Source organism: Pleuronectes platessa, chromosome 8 (genome assembly GCF_947347685.1).
Source record: "Pleuronectes platessa chromosome 8, fPlePla1.1, whole genome shotgun sequence".
Classification (NCBI taxonomy): Eukaryota; Metazoa; Chordata; class Actinopteri; order Pleuronectiformes; family Pleuronectidae; genus Pleuronectes; species Pleuronectes platessa.
In genome coordinates this window covers 13,472,202-13,495,072 of record NC_070633.1, presented here as the reverse complement: position 1 = coordinate 13,495,072, position 22,871 = coordinate 13,472,202, and the positions used below count along the sequence as shown (strand labels likewise).

The 22,871-nt window shown below is 41.5% G+C and overlaps 3 protein-coding genes across 5 annotated transcripts in view; 1 reads left to right on the top strand and 2 right to left on the bottom strand.

Moving 5' to 3' along the window:
* flt4 (fms related receptor tyrosine kinase 4) overlaps nucleotides 1-2,187 on the bottom strand; it is a 52,640-nt gene extending 50,453 nt beyond the window's left edge. Inside the window, exon 1 of the mRNA XM_053428437.1 lies at nucleotides 1,755-2,187. Coding sequence (XP_053284412.1) covers nucleotides 1,755-1,812 — 58 coding nt within the window. The 5' untranslated portion in view covers nucleotides 1,813-2,187. The remainder of the gene's footprint in view (nucleotides 1-1,754) is intronic.
* A 4,120-nt stretch (nucleotides 2,188-6,307) lies between these two features.
* trim105 (tripartite motif containing 105) lies at nucleotides 6,308-13,240 on the bottom strand. 3 transcript variants are annotated; one of them, XM_053429122.1, is made up of 7 exons: nucleotides 13,150-13,240; nucleotides 12,354-12,684; nucleotides 9,981-10,076; nucleotides 8,415-8,648; nucleotides 8,232-8,245; nucleotides 7,978-8,093; nucleotides 6,308-7,758 (listed from the first exon to the last, which is right to left on the bottom strand). In XM_053429122.1, the coding sequence occupies exons 2-7, from the start codon at nucleotides 12,648-12,650 to the stop codon at nucleotides 7,199-7,201; spliced, it is 1,317 nt and encodes a 438-aa protein (XP_053285097.1). In that variant the 5' UTR covers nucleotides 12,651-12,684; nucleotides 13,150-13,240; the 3' UTR covers nucleotides 6,308-7,198. The 3 variants fall into 3 exon arrangements, with proteins under 3 accessions (XP_053285097.1, XP_053285098.1, XP_053285099.1); XM_053429123.1 differs by lacking the exon at nucleotides 13,150-13,240 and adding an exon at nucleotides 12,862-13,143; XM_053429124.1 differs by lacking the exon at nucleotides 13,150-13,240 and adding an exon at nucleotides 12,921-13,143.
* Nucleotides 13,241-16,883: 3,643 nt separating this feature from the next.
* On the top strand, nucleotides 16,884-22,204 carry npy7r (neuropeptide Y receptor Y7). Its single transcript, XM_053429125.1, has 2 exons — nucleotides 16,884-16,996; nucleotides 20,143-22,204. The coding sequence occupies exon 2, from the start codon at nucleotides 20,173-20,175 to the stop codon at nucleotides 21,289-21,291; it is 1,119 nt and encodes a 372-aa protein (XP_053285100.1). The 5' UTR covers nucleotides 16,884-16,996; nucleotides 20,143-20,172; the 3' UTR covers nucleotides 21,292-22,204.
* Nucleotides 22,205-22,871: the final 667 nt, after the last annotated feature.

Here is a 22,871-nt window from a genome sequence, read left to right as displayed (position 1 = left end):
GACAGAGGACAGAACTGTCAGACAGAGCTACACATTTCCAAGACACACACTGTGGATGAATGAGAAAACTTTAGTTTGTGTGTTTTGACTTTGCTTTGGGTTTGGATAAAGCCCCTACAGAGCACGTAGCCCGGTGAATAGAGAAGACACCAGAAGTTGTACAATCGATATCAACGCAGAACCTTGATTAGGTTTACTGTGACTGATCCGAGGTCAGCGATTCGCCTGAAATGGATGTGTTTGTCTTTAGTCTGTGGACCTCCGCTGGTTTGGGTCCTCATCCCTTCACCGGAGAAACAGAGCCACTGTTTATCTGTTCCTCTGAATGTCCAGTGACCCCCCCCCCCCCCCCCAGCCTGAAGTTAGGATTTGAGCAGCCATATGGTGTCTGCTCCTCTCAGACATATTCCATGGTCTTTATGAAAACAGATGTTCCACCCAAATCAGTGATGCACAACTCAGACAATCACATTCTCAATATAATCTTCACGCAAAACACAGTGAGGAGGTATTACAAATAAATGATCTACTTCACTTTGAGTTAGTCATTCTCATAAAGACAAGTTTAAAACCAAAGCCTTCACTCAGGAGAAAAAATCTGTCTTTAAACTGAAGAGAAATAATTATTGTACATTTATCTCAATCATTATATGATGTGGAAAAAAAATGTATTATCTCTGTATCATTTGGGCCGTATCGCCAAGCACTACATTCAGTCAGTGCCGGAAAACTGTGGTAAACTTCAAACAATTCTCAACCAGATTTCAAAGTAATATAGTCGATTAGTCGACTCTCTTTCAAGTAAACAATATAAATCTGTGCAAATAAAACAAAGTGCTTAAAATCTAAAAGTCTGTTATAGTAGTTGCAGCTTGTTCAATGAGTTTCTGAAATCATAAAAGCCCACGATGTGGTGGCAGATCACACAGGAAATCACCCAGAAATCCTTGCAACAAGTTGTTCTGTACTGGACACAAGTGATAATCTTGAAGAATGTTGTACTTTCTTGATTCTTGTTGTTCTGGGTTTGTACCCTCATCGTTGGATCCACTTATTGCAAGTTTCTTTGGATAAAAGGTTCAGCTCAATGAAATGTAATGTACTGAATATTCTCCCACCTTTCACTTGGTGTACAGAAATAAAATTACATTAAAAGGCCCGACTCTAAGACGTGAAGGAATCTTCCCCCTCTCTGTCCCTTTACCCTCCTCATGTCCAGTACATGAGTCAGCTCCGCTCCCACTCTGCCTCCTAAAATCTTGACCTACATAGGCTCACATAAACTATAATGTAAAACACTGTAGAACTGGAAAAAAAAAATCCTCTGTTTATTCCTGCTTCAGTTGAGCATCATCAATTATCAGCTGCTTCTTTATCAAACACGGTATCAGCATGCCTCCCCCTAGTGCCTAACTGCAAGTGGAGTCTCATTAATTCAGTGGATTTAGACAGAAAAATGATGTTTCTTATGCAAACATGAGGGATTTAGCGGACTTCTCGATGTTCATTATAAAATAACCTAGACGTTCTAATAAATATAACATCTCGAAAACAAGTCATTAAAATCAGAAAAGTCTCAAAATTCAGGATCCACCCAGCTTCGGTTTAAATCTCTCAGTTTAACTGGAATAAAAACTTTGAGCTCTGTAAAAGTAAATAAAGGATCAATTATTTACTTTAGCGTTAACGGTGAGCTCGACCACCACGTAAAAAAGTAGTGCGCTGGAAACTTTGAGGGCGAGAAACCTCCTCACCTGAGACAACCGCTAATCCAATCCAAGTCCGACAGAGAAGCGTAGAGACTGTCTTCATCTCCAGATCTCCGGTCCAGAAGAGCAGCAGTCTTCAGTCCTCAGCCTCCTGGTGTGAGAGTCAAAACAATGAAGAGAAAAGGGAGAAAGAAATCGAGGCTGTTATAAGTTCGAACTCCGATGGAGCGAGAGTGGAGAGCTGGTTTGAATGAATGTGCGCGGATGGAGAACCAACTCAGGTGGATGTCAGTCGGTGTGTTTGTGTGTGTGCGTTCGTGCATGTGTGTGTGTGTGTGTGTGTGTGTGTGTGTGTGTGTGTGTGTCAGAGAGGAGGAGGGAGCAGAAACTGAGGAAAAGAGTAAAAAAACAACTTTTTCTCCCTCCCGCTTGGTTGGAGGATGCATCGGGCTCTGAATGGGATTTACAATGATTTCCCTTTCCTGCGCTCGTGACGGGAGCGCATGCACACGCGTCCGTCCAGTTCATATAAAACACGCTGAGTTGGAGGTGTGTGCGTGGTACGTGCGTGCACGTGTCCCCTGTTTGCATAGGTTGGCGCCATCATACTTCTGATGGTGGATAGAAATATCTCATTATGAACACACAAGGCATTATAGGTTGTATGAATTTTTTTTAAACAGATATATATTTGTATGATAATAGAAAAACTATTAAAGAATATAAATAATAGAGAATTTAATACACCCATACATAATATTATATATATATATATATATAATATATATATACAAGTTTTGCAATATGATGTTTACAACATGCTATGGAGCATAAGTGAGACCAAAAAAGCATTTTATATATCTATATTATATATGGGCTAATAAATCATCTGAATAATATGTATAATTTAAAGAATACATTTCTATGTTTCAAGTGTCTCATAATGATAATATATTGTGTAAATAATACATATAATTTGAAGAATAACGTGTTGTGAAGCCAGTCAAGACTAGTGAAATATTCTGTGTTTAAGACCTTTAAGCATATTATACATTTTGTTAGATTATAAATGAAAGTATAGGTCACACAGTTCAGTGGATTTATAATGCTCAGAAAGAGATGCAGAATTTCAGTTTGTTTCTCTTGTACAAATAACTTGATATGGAGGTTATTTTTCATATTTTGTGAGTGTTCAAATCGCTCCTGGAAGAACCCAGAAGATACAGACATCCAAACTTGATAAACACTTGGTGCTGAACAGAAGTTACAAAAATGTGAAGACATCCACGCGCCAGTTGTCGCTCCCAGAAAATCATATGTTTCATCTCCTGTCTAGGAAACATTTTGAGCACAGGCCGTTCTACAGACCTTCGTTTGTTATTATCATGATAATTATTCTCCTCCTCTGATTTTGAAATGTCTCCAAATAGCTTGGCAGGTCATCTTTATAAAATCGGAAATTCTTCTGAATGCAACACAGGAAAATGGCAGTGGCATCACCACATGAAGCAAACAACCCGCACTGAGAGAACAGAGACACGGCCTCTGGAGGGAAATAAGAAGAATATTACCATCGGTCAATTATATCTGGTCTGTAACTCCTCTGACACCATTAATGTCAGCGTAAACTGACCTGTTCAGGTCAAATGCTTGTTATTAATTTGGGGTAGAAGGGTCCTTTTCTTATTAAGAGCACAAATTCTTCTCCAGTTTCAACACGCTGACCAGAGGGGCCTTGGGAGTCGCTCTGTAACAGCTTGTCTTTATCCTTGCAAAGGGTCAGATGGAACAATGACTCAGAGCCACAGCTTAACTGTGCAGAGTTCCTCCAGCCTCCCCCCCACCCCCGTGCCCATCCTCCTCAGGGAGTCTTCAGTGTGTGAATGAAAAGCATGTACTAAGAGCAACGGTGAGGTGCTGTAGACCCTGTCTATTTTACAGAGACAGTTGTTGGAAATTGAAAACTCATGTACCATATACACTGGGAAATGAAAAGTCAAAAGAGGGTAGGAGGTGAGGGCACCTGGGTGACGGCTCTTTCTCTCCAACACACACAGACACGCACGCACACAAACAAAAACACGTATATCAAGGCAAGATTTCTTATTTACTTGCTCCAAATCATATCTGTAAATCACTAATCAGTGAGAACGAGATGGAAGCAACATGCAACCACTCCTGCAAACACACACGCACACACGTAAATCTACAGATAACAGACATGGTTGAGGGACCTATATCTATGATTGTGTACAATTTGCTGCCAATTTTTTTTTTTTCCAACACCAGCAGAGCACTGTAAAATCAATAGAACGCTGTATTTGGAAATCCATTACAACAACAACAACACTGGCTGACTCCAGACTCTCTGCTGACTGCCTTCACTGTGCTGAAAACCCGCCCCCCCATCAAGCAGCTGTCGATAAGACGACTGAGAAACTAATATTTTTTCTCTCAATATGACTGTGTTGTTATTCTCTGTGAATTCAGAGCAATGGAGGCGCTAACATCAGCAGTGTGGGGAATAACAGGGGTCAAAGGAGCATTTTGGGTTGTTGTGTGGGAATGCATGTCCCTTCAGATCTCTTACAGCAAAGCACCTCTGTGACCTTAAAACACAATGCTGTGATTGAATGGTTGTAATTAAAGTGTTCCCCTGGTCGGAGCCCCGCAGTGCCCTCGGCTTTAGAAGAAAATAAACACACTAAATCGTGCTGATAGTGTAAAAAAGCTCTGTCCAGAGAGTAACCAAATCTCATTATGAATGTAAGAACCAATAAGATCATAAAGGCAATAAAAACACTCGAGTGTCCAGTATAATAACAATCTGCACACGTTAGCATTCAGACCACATAACAAACAATAACTTGTCATGCAGGACAGCGTGATGGCCCCCGCCGAGCCAGATGAAAAGAGTTTGAGTTTATAATCCTGCTGGCTCCTGAGAGACAGCTGAGGATTCAAGGACCCGTCCTTGAAGTGCCAGCACTCTATCCGGCCCATCCTCAGGTCAGGAAACACATTACAGATCCACGGCACATATCAGAGGAAGGATGTGGTGCACGCATGCAGCCCGCTGCTCACTGCCCAAGTTCACACCCACGGGCCCGTGCGCGGCGAAGCCCACTGCCAAGCTGCTTTGAAGTGGCTGTCACTGCTCAGGTGGGTCTTTTTTCAGTTGTGTTTTGATTGTTGGCCAAAATTTCTCTCCAGTTGTAGGTCGTGTTCGCTTTCAATTATGAAGGACTGCCTGGTCAGAGGAAGGAGCAGCACAGCAGCATGTCTGCTTATAAATTATTTACAGACTGATTAGCTGTGAAGCTAATGCATTAAGTGGTAGGGGGCTGGTCAAGTGAACCCTTGCAGCTCCAAGCAAATGTATGAGTTGGAGTTCTTTCCTTTAAATAATAGTAACGTTTCAATCTACTACTAACTTTACTCTTCACAAAACAAGCAGTAAACATAGCACTGACATATTGTCACTTTATAAAGTCGATTTAGCGAACATTAGAAACGTTATGGTCATGGGATGAACCCCTTTAGATGAATCCTCTCGTTTTCGAGGAGATCCTAAAACGTGTTGGCAAACACTTTGTGTGTATATACACAGTCAAGGAGGTTTGTTTGTTTGTTTGTTTGTTTGTTTGTAAGCAGGATCCCGCAAAATCTACAGATCAGATTTCCATGTAACTTGACGGAGGGATGGGACATGGACCAAAGTAGAACCCATTGGATTTTTGACCAGATCCAAACCAATGGGTGGATCCAGAATTCGTTTATTTCACTTTAACATTGAAATATAACAGCTTTATTTTGACATTTTCACTGATTTCCAGGCAATCCTTCATGCATCATGATGACAAAAAAAATCTGGCATATTTAGAGAACTAATGTAAATGTTTGTGCAGTTGGATTGTATTTAAGGGGACTGTTGTCCAAAATTGACCCCTGGACTCTGAAGGTGTTTTGAACAGAATATAGTTGGGTTAAGCAGAGAGGATTATGTATTTGGACATGATTGTTTTAATACTAAAGCTCTATTCAATTCAGGAGCTTGAGTTAGTTCCGGTCTCGCCCAGTTGTATTAGTGTGTGATATGTGAGCTGTCGGTGCACTCACACCCATATGGGGTATATAGCCGCTGGGCAGGAAAAGCATGGGTCCCCTCTGGTGCAGTTCATTGTGCCCCTTTTCCAGTCAGCAGAGGAGGCAACAGCAGCCGGCTGCGGCGTGCCCCCGAGGGCCATCCCGGCAGTCCAGAGGAGTCGCCACTGTCACTCTGTTTATCCGACCTTTCACCTGACAGCAGGAAACAGGACGCCAGGGCTCTCGTGTGTTTGTGAAGATAACCGAGAGCCCGCCTATCCTCGCTGTTTGGAGTGTCAGAGATTGCCTGTGTGTTCAAACGCTCCGGTCCAGGTGCAGGGGAGTCAACAACCCTCTGCCTGTCGCTCTTGCCGAATAGCTCTGGATTCAAGTGCCGCGTTCTGGGTGGCGTGCTCTGCTTTGATGATGCTTAATAACATCCTTGATTATTTCAAGTGAGGTCGTGACAGTGTGCAGTGCAACAGCTGCAGAAAAAAGAATCCAAGACAGCGTTTATTTAAGAAAGAAGTGATCTGGTTTATTATTTGTATCAGCACATTTTGTTACAATAACCGTTTTGTGTGTTTGATCATGTACACGATGAAGCATCTAAACGATATGACAACAATGCTAAATGTGCTGCATGGACTGAATCCCAGTCGTCCTCTCAGCCACAACTAATAAACAATCAAGTGCATGATACCACGTGTTCTAGGCACATGTAAAGTGTACAAATAAACGTGCAATGACAAATCAACAGAAGTGGAATCAGCATAAGAAACTCATAAAGTGCTATAAAGTAACATCAAGAAACATCCCAAATAAAAACATACCAACAATTCAATTCAGACTAATGTATAAATCAGGTAAATCTATTTTATTAAACAGAATCTCAAAGTAAAATTCTATTCTATCATGATGATTTGACTCAAGGTAGATAAAAAAAAAAACAGTTTAGAAGTGAGTCGACAGACAGAGATAATCATTAGAAAGATCAGGTCTACATGTAGAGCTGATCATTGGCTGAACAGTGTGGAGCCTGAGATTAGATGCATCTCAGCTTCACTACATTAAACCCGAAATGATAGTGTGCTTTTAATGCGTTTGTGCTGATCGCACCAACAGCCTTGATGAGCCTCTTCAGAAGGACTACAGTACAATGGAATTATTTTTTTAAGTGGAGATTTTCATATCATTTCTTTAAAGATGTATATTGGATAAGAAATAGAAGCATCTGGTAATAAACAGTCATAATCGCAACTAGAACCTTCTTGTGATTTGGCACCATAAAGCAACAATGGCAATAATGTCCTCAAATTGCTGTGTGAGAACAGGCTTTGGCCAATAAGTGAATTGACAGCTCCTACAAACTAAAAAGCTTTTAAAAGATGATTGTGGCCATGTTAGCCGGACAGCCAAACAGGCGGGTAGTGGAGGAGTTTGATAGGCTGAGGTTCCTGACTGCTGCCGCTGATGCACGGGCTGAAGAAGGGGAACACCTTGCCCCTCGGCCCATTGGCGAACGAGTAGAGCAGACTCATGTCGTCTGCATTGTAGAAGGACACCCTTCTCTCCTCGCAGTCCAAGAAAATGCCGAGCCTCTGGGGGGAGGACCCGAGCTGCAGCCTGGTCCAGGGCTGGGTGCCGGCGGAGTACTGGTTCCTGTTACGCAGTCGCAGAGTCCAGTAGCCGCTTTCTGGTCCCAGCTTGATCCGCGAGTGTCTGTCCACGGCCTCCGATGCCACGCCCAGGTCCCATTTGGGTTTGGAGCCCACTTCCACCTCCCAGTAGTGGCGCCCTGTGTGGAAGCCCTGGGCAGCCAGAATGTTAACGCACTGGAGGAAGCGCTTGTTGTTTTCCGAGTGCCATGTCATGCCGTCGCATTCGACCGCCAAGGTTTTATCCCTGGAGACTCTGACGCTCGGGTGCGCTGTGTCAACGTCAAACGTTAGCGGGGACGGACCTTAGGGATAAAACAATTAATAAAGTGATAATACTGATGATTTACTCAGTAATAGAATTCAACAGATTTCAAATTAAATAAATATCCCATCACTGGAACAGTGGTGTCATCACTGTGATTCTGTTAGCACTTCAACATCTTAATTACTCCCCTTTATGAGGCAGAACTGGTTCTTGGCTGAAATCTTTTCCCTGTGATGCACATAAGAGGGGAAATTACCTGGCTTCAAAGACTTGAACATCTTTCTCCATGTGATGTACTGTAAGGGGGCCATGTATTTGTTGCTGAAAGTGTTTATATCGAACTCTGGGGCAGCATCCACCTGTGTATATGGTCTGTGGTGGGAAAAAGGCAAACAAACTTTGAGCTCGAACCATTTGTTCTCTGCACAAATCCAGTTAGAAATCAAATAAGCACATGACAGGAACAAAGTGCCGAAGGCAATCAGTAGTAACACTAAAATGAACACTTACCTTAGCTGTGGGAGCTGCAGCAGGAAATGAAAGAAAAATTGGGTTAAAAAAAACTATAGTTTCAAACAAATCAAATTAGATGACATGCTTTTCAGATATGATGAATTCATGGCACGACAGCTACTTTGAGAAACACAAACTTTAATACACACTTAGACTTTTTGTCCAAACTAAGGCGCTCACCTCGGTCAGTATGATGTGGTCAGTGGAGGCACTAGCCTGCTGCAGCACTTTCATGTTCTCCTCCAGCTCCCTCACCGCCAGTTTGACAGCCTCCAGGTGGCGCTGGACCTTTTCCAGCTCATCCTCCTGCTCCCTCCTCAGCTGCTCCAGCATACACGACTCCTCATCGTCAAGTATCTGATGGAGAGCTCGGAATTCCGCTTTGACACGGACCTGCAGATCTGCTCCAGATCTCTGAAGGGAGGATTCAGGGATGTTAAAGCAAGATTGTATTTTGGCAGCGCTGTAATTTTTCCTCAACCACTTAAGGAGTTAGATAAGATGCCAAGTGGCTTGTTTTAACAAATCACACCCCGCATTCTCTCGCTATCCACTTCCACTCTGTCTGCGTGTTTGTAAGGAGGGTTCCCAATCCAAACAGCAGGGACTGACAATAAATTATACACTCTCCAGCAGCGAGTCTGCATTAATGCCGATTTACTGACCATGATGCCTGTGTTATGTTCCTCATGAAACAGGCTCTGTACAAACGTTAGTTCCCAGCGAATACTTGTAAAAAATTCACTCATATCCTTGTCAAACTAAGACGGCATTTAATATTGTCGTACAGACATTAAACATTAAGATGACGTTGTATTTAAAATCAAATAAACACATACTCAAAAGGTGGACGATTAAATTTGATTGTATATAAGCATATATTAACAGAGACTTTTGCAAAAACTGAGCATCTTGTATACATGAGCATTAAAAACAAAAGAAAACCGCCAGCAAGGCCGAATAATTTATTATTAATATTAGGATTTTAATATTGCTTTTCATTTCATTTACATCTATGGTTATGAAAAGTTATGATTGTGAACAGGAACTGTCGACCTGAGGCTTGCTGCTGCATTTATTTCCTTCACTTTAAAGCAGGAGGCTTCATTCGGGCGCTAGAGCAACTATGAATAAGATTGATGCTCCATCACGGAGGGCTGGGTTTTAGAAACACCCAATTACTCCCACTCGAGTGCACTTTTCTAAAGAGGAAAAAAGAGACAGTGAAGCAACACTTTGCAGGAAAGACAAAGTGTCGAACAACGAGAGGAAAGAATTCCTGTTCATCATCTCATCACAGCCTGCACAGATAAACTCAAGCTCTTTACCATCCATCTGCCTTAAATACATTAGCTATGCTTTCCTTTCTGTCCCCTGTCCTAGTGCAATTTCATGTATGCAAGTCTCGTCCATTTTTTATGTAACTTAAAGCAAAAGTAAAGGTTCTTGGTTTAATGCAACAGGTTTTCTCTCCCAATGCAAAATTGACGGAAACATTATCCTGTAAGGATTCCCTCTGCACAATTGACACTAAAATGAGTCAAGTGCTAGACAGGTATTTATGCAGCCAAGCAAAAACCCATTAGGTTTTACATATCAAAGCTCAAAGTGTCAATTTCCACATCTGCAAACACAACTAAACATGCAGGACGAGGTATTGCAAACAGCCATTAGACAGGAACATGTGTGTTCTTATCTGTTAAGTGCTGCCATCCCTCCAGTCTCCCTCCCAGAGCAGTGTTGTACCTTTATTGTTTCCATCTTGTCTTTCTCTCTGTGAAGACTGTTGATGTAGTCCTCTCTCCGCAGGCGGTGGCTCTCCAACGTCTCTTTCAGCTGTTTCTGGACAAGAATTATGTAAAATTAAATCAGAGTGTGGACAGAAACCATGGCAGATTAAATAAATAACTAGTCAATAACTCAAAAACAATGTAGTGTACATAAATGTATATATAAAACAATGATAATACCTTAACAGAGACATATATATACTGCATAAATTGTTATGTTGGGTCAGCAGATCCTGAAAAGCAGGGAGGAGAGAGAGAGAGCTAATGAGAGCGTGAAACAGAGAGAAAGAGAGAGGGAGAGAGAGAGAGAGAGAGAGAGAGAGAGAGAGAGAGAGAGAGCGAGAGAGAGAGCTGGGAGGGGCTGAGTGAATCTATGCTTGCAACAGTTTCATTTTAATTTGGTTCATTATGATCATTATATTGTTACAGGACTAAATAGATTATCGCAAGACAATCTAGGCAATTTAGGGAAACACAGCACTGCATCGCTGACTATGCTGCTACAACCAGCAGCTCCAACTTGTTAGGGCCGGTTTCTCAGTGCAGGACCCCAAACAGTGAGTTTATTACTAATTCAAATTTTATTTATTTTGGTTATTGTTTTTTTGTTCATCAACCTGCACATAACAAGTCATTTCATCAATCAACTCTTGTGTTAAGTTCACAAGCTTGCTGATGTGTTTTTTGCATTTGGAGTTGACTCAGTGAGTCAGAGAGGTGGAGCAGTTTGTAACCAGATGGGGGTTTGCACGCAGAACAAAAAGCTGCGAACAGACAAGCACTACAATCCTGAACTTTTCTAAATATTACCTGGATGAGCTATGTGTGATTGAAAATGTCTGAATAAGTTGAAACGCACATTCAACGCATTGTACCAGCCCCCCTCTTAAGAAGTCTGTTTAATGAGCCGAAGTGCAAACAGAAAAAGGGCTATATGATGCAATTACGTCATTAATATGTTACTTATTGTGTTACTGTACCATAACATGTACTATATGGTCCAGCCATGTGCTAGGTTTTGACCTGGTCTTGTTTGTCAGAGCATTTGCAAACATCTGATCACAACCAAAAACCATAACCAAACAGGGAACAATAGCTAATCAAGGGTAGGGGCAAATTTAGGGAGATATGGCAAAATCTACAAGGAGTAGACCGAATTTTAAAACAAATAAAAACCCACTGAGGAAAAGGAGGACGAAGCACCTGCCAAAAGAAAGTTCTGTGTGAGATGGGGATTAGGCGATAACAGAGGTTGTCCACAGTGATGACGAGGCCGTAGTGAAGAGTATGGCAAAGGCAAAAAATGACACAACTGAGGTTGCAAAGGGGCGGAAAATTTTCAGTAAATTTCCGGAAACTTTCCATGGGAATTTAAGCTCGGGAATTTTGGGAATTTTGAAAGAAAAAAAAAACCGCAAATTAAACACTGATCAATAAAAAGTTCATTCAAAACTCTATTTTAAAGTTGTATGGAATGCAGCACACGCTGCACGTTGAATTTCAACCCTCCACTGTGCATTCTTCCATCACATGCAAATATAATTCCCAACATCCTGCACACTACAGCAGGGCTATTGAGGCCTGCTGTAGTGTGCAGGAATAGTCAGGTAAGTTTCTATGATATTACTGGGGGAAATATATTAGCATGCTGATTGAGGATTGTTCATCTGTTCATCTAGCCTATTTATGTTCATTTATCCAACAATTTTTAAATATTTTTACAGACGGTTCCAATTGTTTGGCCAACAATGTAAAAGTGTTTTTTTACAAACTTTTTTCTCATCTTATTCTACAGAACAATTCAACGTGCACTATCTCTATTATTCCCGTTAATTCCCATATATTCCCGTTAATTCCCATGGAAAGTTTCCAACTTTGAATATTCTCGGAATTTTGCAACCCTAGACACAACTCATCTGTCATCAGAAATAAGACGATCAAACTGGCAAACATTCATGAAATGGTATTTTCAGATCCTGGACAGATGTCAATAATTTAACATTATAATTGTGTTTTGTTTTGCCACATATCCTGTCATACAAAGTAATATAAAGTGAGTGTCGAGGGAACTTTGTCCCGAGCAATTCAAGCGAGATATGTTTTAAGATAAGGGAAATAAACACAGATGTTGATTTGAATAGAAAACTAGAACACTGTATTCAAAACGTACACAACTCAAAGGTTACAGAACGCTTATTGATAAATAATGTATTAACTCTGGAAGTTATTTGTTTAAGATTACCACTCCCCAGATGACCAAGAATAAAACGGTGGAAGGAAGCCAACAGGATGATGGTTACTCTATGTAGACTCAGAGGGGCGAACTCACCTCCAGGTTCTGGATGTACGTTTGCGAGGTGGTGGCCCTGACCTTCTCCACCATGGCGGTGACCAGGTAGTTGGTCTGAAACTGCCTGCAGGTGAACACCTTGCGGCACTGCGGGCAGGTCACGGGCCCCTGGGTTCCTCTCCAGTACCTGGAGATGCAGGGTCTGCAGAAGTGGTGCATGCAGTCCAACATGACCGGGTCGCGGAACAAGTCGCAGCATATGGCGCAGGTCAGATCCTCTCTCAGGCTGTTTTTAGCGGATGGAGGAACAGCAGGGGACACAGCAGCAGTGGCCATGATGAGGGCTCCTTCCCTCTGCAGTGAGTCCACACTGAGGAAATGAAAGTAAAAGCATGGAGGAGAAGGAAGAGGAGAGGAACACACGGTTAAAGGGGAAGGAAGGGGGGGGGGGGTACAACTACTTTGGATTAGCTGAAATGAAATGAAATCAATACAGAGTTCACATTTGACGTGGAAAAACTTCTGGATCCTACAGAGCAGACCTCACCTCTGAAACACGACACACACAAAACAACATAAATAACAACAACAACAAGAGCTCTCCACCTGAACACAAGTCAAGTGCAACCCACAGTTAAGAAGCAGGTGATCCGTCACGGGACTGTGTGAGGTCGCTCTGTTTGGACAGGAGTTGGTTTGTTTGGTATGACGTTGTTTGCGTTTAGCGACGTACGACAGCCCGTAAACAACCTTTTCGAAAACTGTTAGCAAGCCAAAGTACAATATTAACACTGTGACGACATTCAGCGATAAGTTAACGCTTTAATAAACTCACGTTTCGTCAGTAGTTTGGAGAAACGTCTCTCTGAGCTGGACTCTGCTCCTCTGGACTGCTGGGAAAGAACAGGACGTACACACGCAGTGCGCATGCGTCCAATACAGCCCGCTCCCCTGATTGGTCAATACGTCTCACAGCAAAGAGCAGGAAGTGCGATGATTTTATTTGTATTATTGTTATTATTATCTAGCATTTTCAAAACCTTACCAAACTCTAATAAGAAACTGTATAATTAATAATAAACATAATAATTTGAACAACAGTAAGAAAGTTAAATTATTTTATTTTATCATTAATACTAGGGCTTTTTTTCTGAAATATATTCTGCTATAAAGTTGAGTTATGTCCATTACATTTGTCTTTTCAGGATGATGAAAAAACGTTTTATTATTCTTATTCTTATTCTTATTGAACAATTTTCAAACCAGCAAAGAATATGGCCCTTAAATCAGATACTGTATAATACATATATTGAATTTGTATAAATAAAACAAAATAACAGGTGCGTCTATATATATAAATGATAAGCAACAATAATAATAAAAGGCAGATATGAAACTAGAAGATTGTAAGACATAAGAGAGAAAGAAAGAAAACGAGACTAAGAAAGAAATCATAAATAAATCAAATACATCATTAAAAAGTTAAATTAAAACAACTACAGCTTTTTTTCTCAACCATATGCTGCTGCAAAGTTGAGTTAAGTCCGTTGCATTTTTCTTTTTCATGAAATCTTTCATGATGACACACAGTAAATCCAGGTTTCACTCTCATGTGCTTGTTTGTGAACATGAACAAGAGAGAATGATGCAGAAACTTTGTCTTCGTCAAATTAGTCATCTTCCGTTTCATTTTGGGAAGGTGCAGCATTGAAAAACATATACTGCATCACATCTCAATATTGCAATTCTGCAAAGCAACCTCAATAGCCTCGTGATTGAGCATTTTTCAATTCACTTAATTACGTCTTAACACAAGCAGCCCAGCAGCCAGGATATTGTGACTGCCAGTACTCCACTTCGATACAGTTGGTTAATATTTAACAGATCACTTTAAGTCTCAGACCCTGAAAAGACTGGAAACTACATTTCCAATCATGCTGCTGAGATATTGTCTTTCATTAGACCTCGAGGTTCCCATCTTACAAACACACTGTTAATTGTAACAAATTCTGCAACATTATTTATTTAATCATTTATTCTTTGTTATTCTATTCTCTGTGACGAGTACATTTTTTTTAAGTTGATAAAGGGGCCAGGTACTTCAATGAAGAATTGAGTATTTAAACTATCTAATTTAAACGTTTTTAGAACCCCCCATTTTAGCACTCTTAAGCACACCAGGAAAGCTATTTAACATTCAGTTCATTCAGTTGGACTCCTGTTTATATGTACACATAAATGGACCTCAGAGACTCGATGAGAGGCGGAGGATCAGGCCCTAGATCAATTGTTACTTTCCCAGATACCTTGACCTGCATGGACTAAAAGAAAAGCCCAGCGGGAGGTATAATTGGAGCATCACAAGCAACAGAATCCAATTTGCAGACTTCACAGACGCTCCTTCCTTTCAACTCAAAGTTTTCAATGGTTAAAGTCTTTGAATAAGCCGCAGTCTCTACCTCTCTGCTCATCTGAGGAACACTGAGAGCAAAAGGTAGATAGCGGACTTGTCATTGGGATATGTGAGTTTGTGCAGTCACCTCTCCCTAGTTCCATAATTCACACAGCTCATGAGAGACCGGCACAACAACCCCTGTGTAAACATACCGTCTCTGATCATGTATATGTATTAGGATCAGTGGCTCCAGTGCTCTCAGAGGATATGGACTGAGGCAGTGAACAGATTGAGAACAGTGGACTTTACAAACACGATCTCCAGCCATATGGAGGGGAGTCAGAGCTCACTGTATATAGGTGCATGCAGATATGAGCCCAGGTCTACTGATACTGTGCTGTCGAGACCTGCTGGAGATTTGCAAGTTTGTGGCAAGGAGAGAAATCCTATATCGGTAATGCATGCGATCTGACAACCTTGACCCATGTGACCCATGTGGGAGGATGATTGAAAGAATAAATTTAGGCTAAAGGACAGCCTGCCCTGATCAATAAGTTTTTTCTCTGCTGTTCAGTCAATCACCAATCATTATAAAATAGAATACCACAAAGAGAATTGGAGGATCTCGTACAGTGCTGCTCCTTCAACAATAAATCTCAGCTGGGACGATGAGAGCCGACTCTCAACAGCTCCAGGGAAATATAGAAACAAGGCTTGATCAAAACCAAAATACATCTTTGTAGAAGGTTGGAATGGTTTTCATATCGGCAAAAGCTCCTTTATTTATGTCTACTTTCAGGTGGCATCTGTTTTCAGGTCCTTTCCTTAATTCTTTATTGGCATTCCTACTTTGTCTCTGTGCCACAGGTCTGATAAGGAGAACTTATTTCAAACAGAGTCATGGGAGCTGCAGGTGTGTGAATCTGCTCCTTCACTCTAGATCCAATTTGATTCAAGGTAAACTTTTCAAGTTGGGTAGAGTTTTATATTAATTTTAAGCATAGGAAATGTCCTTCACTGTTAAGGCTATACACTGCAGACGTACATAAACACAGCTTTATCATCATACAAAAACAGCTGTGAGACTCCAGTTGCTCCAAGCATTTCCATATTATGAGAAGAAAAATGGCTCAAGCCAGGCAAGTATGAATATACAAATAGAATGATGAATAATCTGTTAGTGAGAAGATAGTCTGTATATTGTACTACATTTGTACATATGTATAGTATAAGCTTTGCCTTTATATAGCCCTGTATGTTCTACTCAAACGCATTTTTATGTTCATGTAATAGTGATTTTTATGCAGGTTCCTCCAGGCCACTCCACTGAAAATTGCCTAGCTCCGCTACTGGTCAACAGTCAAACCTCATTTGTTTAAAGAATAAGAAATACAATCATTTGTGTAAAAGACAATCTCTGAATACTAAAATGTTTTATTGAAATCCATACAATTCAACAACAATTCTTCTTTCATCCTCTTGGCACTAAAAAATGCTTTTGCATGTGTCTATTGCTCCAACTAAAAATAACAATATGCATTCAGCAGGAACTTTAATCTCTTTTAGGAAGTCATGGGAGCTCACAAAAATGAGCTTGAGAGGGATTTGTGTGCCCATTGTCTTGGAGGCATATCAGCTAAATCTGACAGCAGGTTTTGTGTGTTAACCAACAATTGCTTGTGAAATCGTGTCACATGCAGCACAGTGCTGTGCCAGCCCACTTTTATCTGATTGCAGAAATTAGATCAGTAGAGACAGTGACATGATGGAGCCTGGAATAAAGCAATATGATGATGGGTTTGTTTACGACCCATGATTGCTCCAAAGTTCATGTACAGTTGTTCTCATAAGGAAGAAGGGAGAAATAGCACGGAAGCCGTACAGGAAGTACAGTGTATGATAAACACATTTTAAATTATAAAATGTAATAAACCTAATGACGTGTTGAGAATTCTGAAATTGCGTTTCATGTGTTTTCTTTGCTGAGTAATGGAGTGGAATTGAAACAACGCACATGCATAAAAAATGTGGATCCTTGGAGCGCATCCATTGCGCACATCTCCAAGCGACAGTCCCTGCCTGGCGCTGGGAGATGTGGACGCTCACAGACTCGCACTGAGTCTGAGTCGTTCAGACCTGCAGCCTCTCAAGAACGCACGGTCGAGCCACAAGATGCACACTGTGTGCTGCCACAGCTTGGGAGGAGCTTCGGGATTTCCCCCCCTCAATGTCTCTCAACAGTCTCGAGTGAAGACGCGCATGCAAGAGGAGAAATAGTGGGGAAAAGGTGAGTCCATTTATATGTGGATTTAGACTTTAAATGCATGTTGCGAGACTAGTTTGGGGACAGCAATGCTAAAAGGTATTCATGTCTCTGTTCCTCTGTGACAGTTCAACCTGTAGTTACTGAAACTACATGTGCGTAATTTGGATACGAGGTAAAAACCATTTGAAAAGGAGCATGGAGCACATTATTTGCCACAGCAGAGTGTTGGCTTGGTTTGCTCGGTTGAATACGCTCTGAGGGCTCAAGTGGAGATATTTGAATGCGCACTTTACAGTGAGTTAAACAAATGGCGACAAATTACGCACGAACGAAGCATCAATGCGCGTTTGATTGGGAATGAGGCGCCTCATCATAATCTGACGACGGAGCGTGGAGCTGATTAGAATCCGGTTTCAGCTTCTTTCGGCTCCAGCAGGTGGATTCCTCATGTGACACAAGCCCGCCTCAAGTGTAGGATTACCATCTCTGATCAGAGGAACCGGCGCTTTGACAAATTACTGATGCTTTGTAAAGTGCCCGTGTCGCCTGCAGTCGGCTGATAAATCCATGCAGCAGGTCCGTGCGTGGCTGCGCGTGCTCTGGAGACAGGAGGGTTACAGGCATATTAAAAAATACATGTTTTTTTACTTTATTGGCAGTGCAATAATAGTTTGTATGACCTCGTTTTTCAGGGTTCCTGACTTATACTGCATGTCATTTCAAAGCTCCTGGTGCGTCTGTTTGTTGGTGTGTGTGTGTGTGTGTGTGTGTATGTGTGTGTGTGTGTTTGTGTGTGTGTGTGTGTGTGTGTCCTTGTTACCTTCCTCTGCTTTATGTCGCACACCTGAACATTTAATGTTGTGTACTTAAATCCCAAGGAACCCAAAGCCTGAATTTATGTTTTTAATTTATTAAGAAACGCATCTAAAGAGACACATTAAACATATAAACAACGCAAACACACAATTACATATAGGCATATATACACTACACACACACAATCACATTTATGCATATATACACCACACACGCACTTATAATCCACACACAAACACACACGCTCAACACACACACTTATCCACCACATATATCAATACACCACATATACACATAAACCACAAATTCAAATAATACACACACATATACTCCACACATACACACAAATGTGCCATATATACACACATACACGAATACAATACACATACACATATACCACACACATACTGTATACACATACACATATACACCACACACACCACACACACACATACACACTTGTAGCCTCGACTGTTTGTTGCCTGAATCCACTTACTGGTGCATATAAGACAATAATGCAACACAATCATGCGACAAAATAGCATTTACTCCAAATTGAATAGAAAAATTCAAAAAAAAATTCCATTATCTTTCATCATTACACATTTTTTAAAAAGCAATTGCAGTAAGTAAAGTGCAGTCTGTTCAGTGATCTGCAGAGAAACTGTATACAGGAACAGACACAGAGCGACAAAGTGTGTCTGTCACCAAAGCAATAACCACCTAAATGTTCTCCTGATTGGGTCAAATCAGTTGGACATGGGTGTTAGCCGAAAAAGGTCCAAATTGGATTAAGGGCCATAGGCACTCAAAGAAACTACGACAGTGTCCTGTTTGACATTCCTCTAACTCGTCCACCTTTAACATCAAACTAGAATCTGCATTTGTTGAAAAGCCATTTGCTGAGTCTAATATCAATTAATGCAATTAGCATTCATCTGCTCCATTAGAATCTTAACAGTTATTCAAAGGTCAACTTTGACATTAAGTTTTTGTATGCATGACTAGACGCTCTCTCTGTATTCAGCCGGAGCTCTCAGCCAGGCGCACAGGTAAATTGACAGGAGAGACAAGAGAATGAATGGCTAAAAAAATTACTTTTTTAAAAATAGACTTTGTTGTGTAACATGGGCCGGCGCAGGTCTCTCTCTCTCTCTCTCTCTCTCTCTCTGTCAGAAATTAGGCTCACCTCACGATTTCCATTTCTGAAATGCAGAGTGAGTGTGTGAGCAGTCTGCAGCTCTAATGATGACGCTTTGAACTGACTCACTCCCCCCAAACACTCTTCTTCCTCCATCATTTCCCTTTAGCTATTGTTATGGCACAGGTTGTTCATATTTCTTGGGAACGCTGCTCGCAGTCGCCAAATGAATGCATGCACTGTACCTCAGCCCCAGGCAGTGCTCTTTTAATTTGAATAGCTCAAGGTTAGAAATACAGTTGGTCTTTTCAGGATGGTCTGGAACCAGTGTATAGAGCAAAAGCTGGTTTTCTATTGATCATCATCTAACTGAGATGGGTATTTCATTTTTTTCATTTCTTGCGTAATGCCATTTTGTGCTATTGTTGTAATAGGTTTCAACAGGGAACTCTCTTATCTTCCTAACAGCTCTGTGTCATTGCTCTCAAGTTAATTACTACATGACTTTAATAACAGTGTGTCCTTTACAATGCAAAGTGCTCTTTCCAAAGGATATGAGGAGAATAATGAAATAATGGTGTATCACTTCTGTTTAGTCTGGTTTCATTAGTGCTGATTGAGTGCTTGTGGGGAGAAAAAGACCTTGAAAATAAACAATATAGGTCCTATTCTAATATTGTCCAGTTAGTTTTGTGTGATGTAGGGCATTGTAACAAAAGGACGAACATTAAATAATAACCCTGAGCAGAGGTCAACCCCCAGTGAGCCCCAGTGTCTAGTAAAGTATTTGTGCAATCACAGTTGTTAATCTTTGGCAATGGGAGGCCAGTGATAGATCGTGTCCCAAATGCCATGAACTGCACTCATAACTCTGACTGGTTGCTTTTGATACATATTTAAATGTGGGCTGATCATGAAGCACGTGTATTACCCTTCTGGGGAAGACAAGCGACAGATGGCAGTGACATGACAATGCAGATCAGGGGGGTTGGAAATTCGAGAGAGTAGGTGAAAATAAGGGTTCAGTTTGGCCGAGATCCCCCCGCTTGTCCCTCAAAAAGGACAAGTGGTATAGATAATTAATAATAATTAACAAACAGCTTCGAACTTTTAGTATTTTTCCGGAATTACGACCCTTTCTTGTATGAACAATATTCTTCTTGGCCTGCCTCAAAACAGTGATTTTATTACATGTGCTTTTTCTCTTCAGGAGCCAGCACGGCCTCGATCCGGCATCAAAATGAGTCCCCAAGACTCATCCAACAACACAGAGGACGAAGGGGAGGCTGGTGAGAGCGACGCCTTGATTCTGTTTAACGACAGCATGGGTTTGCACACACCTGGTTTCCAAACTGACATCACCAAGCACCCTGGGGTTCAGATCCCGTTGATCATGGCGTACTCCCTCATCATTCTGCTGGGGCTGCTGGGCAACGCTCTCGTCATCTACATGATCATTCGCTACAGGACCATGCGAACTGTGACCAACTTCTTCATCGCCAACCTGGCCCTGGCCGACCTGTTAGTGGACACTCTGTGCTTGCCCTTCACTCTGGTCTACACTCTGTTAGACGACTGGAAGTTTGGGGCCGTGCTGTGCCACATGGTGCCCTTTGCCCAGGCCCTGAGCGTGCACGTGTCCATCCTTACGATGACCGTCATCGCCCTGGAGCGTTACCGCTGTATCGTTTTCCACCTCGGCCGACGCCTCACCTGGCACTCCAGCTTCCTCATCATGGGGATCACCTGGACTACGTCAGCCGTCCTGGCGGCGCCCTTGGCCATCTTCAGGGAGTACCGCAGAGAAGAGATACCTTCCATCAACCTGCACATCACCGTCTGCTCGGAGAAGTGGCCCCACGAGACCAGCAAGGGCGGAGTCATCTACAGCCTCTCAATGCTGCTCCTGCAGTTCATTATTCCTTTAGCCATCATTAGCTACGCATACATCTGCATCTGGGTCAAGCTGAAGAATCACATCAGCCCATCCACCCGCAAAGACAGCATCAACCGCCGCAAAAAGACCACCAAGATGTTGGCGCTTGTAGTGGTGGTGTTTGCTTTCTGCTGGTTGCCGTTCCACGTGTTCCAGCTGGCCAGCGATCTGGACCTGGCACTGCGGTTTAAGGAGTACAAATTGATATACACGGTGTTCCATATCGTGGCGATGTGTTCGACTTTTACCAACCCTCTCCTGTACGGGTGGATGAATAAAAACTACCGGAACGGCTTCCTCATGGTCTTCCGCTGTGAGGATAAGCCAGATTCTTTCCACCCCGAGGCCTCATTACGGACCCGCTCCATACGAGGCCAGACTCTGAACGGTCGTAACGGCGGGCACCCTCCCACCGCTGTATGAGATTAACGTAACTTTTTTTTTTTAAAAGCCTGATGGATAAGATTGAACACTCTGAACACACCTCTGCTTTGTGGCGCATGTGGTTCAGAAGTAGCTTTTTGACTTGAATTAATCTATGTTTGTCACTGGAGAGGGCTCAAAGCTTTGTATCTAAATGGCGTTATGTAAGGCTCTTGTTGACTTTGTGAATGGTACTTGTGAAAATACATTTGTTGAACCTGTTCAAATATATGTGGAAGATGTTTGCTAAGGTGTTAAGTAACTTGGTGCAATGTATAATGTGTTCTGTCCGTTTCTCGTGTCCAATTTATTATGCTCAGCTGCTTTGCCTTAACTGAGGCTATTGATGTGTTCACACTCACTGAAGGGAAGATGTCCACTGTGAGAACAAGTTTCATTTTTCACACTTCCCTTTTTTTTTTGTCGGCTGCTCAAAACATTTATATGACTGTTTTTCTAATTAATGAATCCAACTGCTGCATTTTGGATTAACCGCTGTGTAATATTTAATCCTCATCCAAGTTACCAGTCGCTGCCACTGCAGATTTTTCTCGCCAATCAGGAAGTTAATTGTGTTTACATCCAGCTGCTCCTGATCAGACGGACCAGCGGGGGTCTGGGTCCAGATGAATGGGATTGGAAGCCGCTGAACCGAGAGCAACAAGTTCTTGATGTATTTAATAGTGAGTGAGGCGGCTGCTTTGAGGGTATGTAAAAAAAAAAGAGAGGGGACTTGGAAGAAGAAGTGAAGTGAAAACCGTTTTTTTTTTTTTTATTTCACTGATAAAGTGTCCTTTGTTGGTGGTCTGTGAATGAGGAAAACCTGACCATTCATTTGACGTTCAGGTGAAGCTCTGTTCCGTGCCTCTATGTGAAATAAACAGACATTGGCTTCAAATGAAGTCAGATTGTGGCTTTATGGTATTTGACAAAATGTGTGAACCACTTTCAGCCTGATACTTACACTACTCTAAACTAATGGGGGAGTTAGTGCATGTGCTGCAGTGCATGTAGCCTGCACACTGAAGGTAATATACACTAAAAAAGTAATTATGCAGAACAGTTATTTTATGTATTTCAATTACATATTAAATTTCCATGTAACTTTTTAGGCTCAATCTAAAGCGTTGTATTTACTGAAGTTTTTTGTATCATGTTAAGTTTCTGTGAAAAGAGTGATTTAATTAAATCAAGTTAAACTCAAATTTATACATTAAACCCGCTTTAACTTTCACTTTTCACACTTTTCACTCTCAAGTGATGTGGTTTATTTACTCTAACTCAACATGATGGGAAAAAAAGTCATTAATTGTGACCCTTTACATTGAAATTACATAATAAAGGTACATGGAAATTGTATTTTTAATTAAAACACAAAGTCACCATTTTAGGCAGAATTCTTGTTGTTGAGTGAAAAAGAATGTGACTGCTGGAAAATCCTATAGATTGTGTAAATAGAACCAATTATAGTTTGTTTTTTTTGACACAGAGGGGAAGTGAAACTAATTCCTGCACATACACTTTCACCCAACATCCAATAAAGCATTTAGTGAAGCAGACAAATGTTGCCTGCATGCGCA

Bases quoted from the DNA above. Each gene is read 5' to 3' on its own strand.
- trim105 (XM_053429122.1), bottom strand. From the start codon at position 12,650: ATGGCCACTGCTGCTGTGTCCCCTGCTGTTCCTCCATCCGCTAAAAAC. The intron at 8,649-9,980 runs GTACAACACTGC...TCCTCCCTTCAG, and splicing joins ACAAGATGGAAACAATAAAG to AGATCTGGAGCAGATCTGCA. The intron at 7,759-7,977 runs GTAATTTCCCCT...TTTATCCCTAAG, and splicing joins GTTCAAGTCTTTGAAGCCAG to GTCCGTCCCCGCTAACGTTT.
- npy7r (XM_053429125.1), top strand. From the start codon at position 20,173: ATGAGTCCCCAAGACTCATCCAACAACACAGAGGACGAAGGGGAGGCT.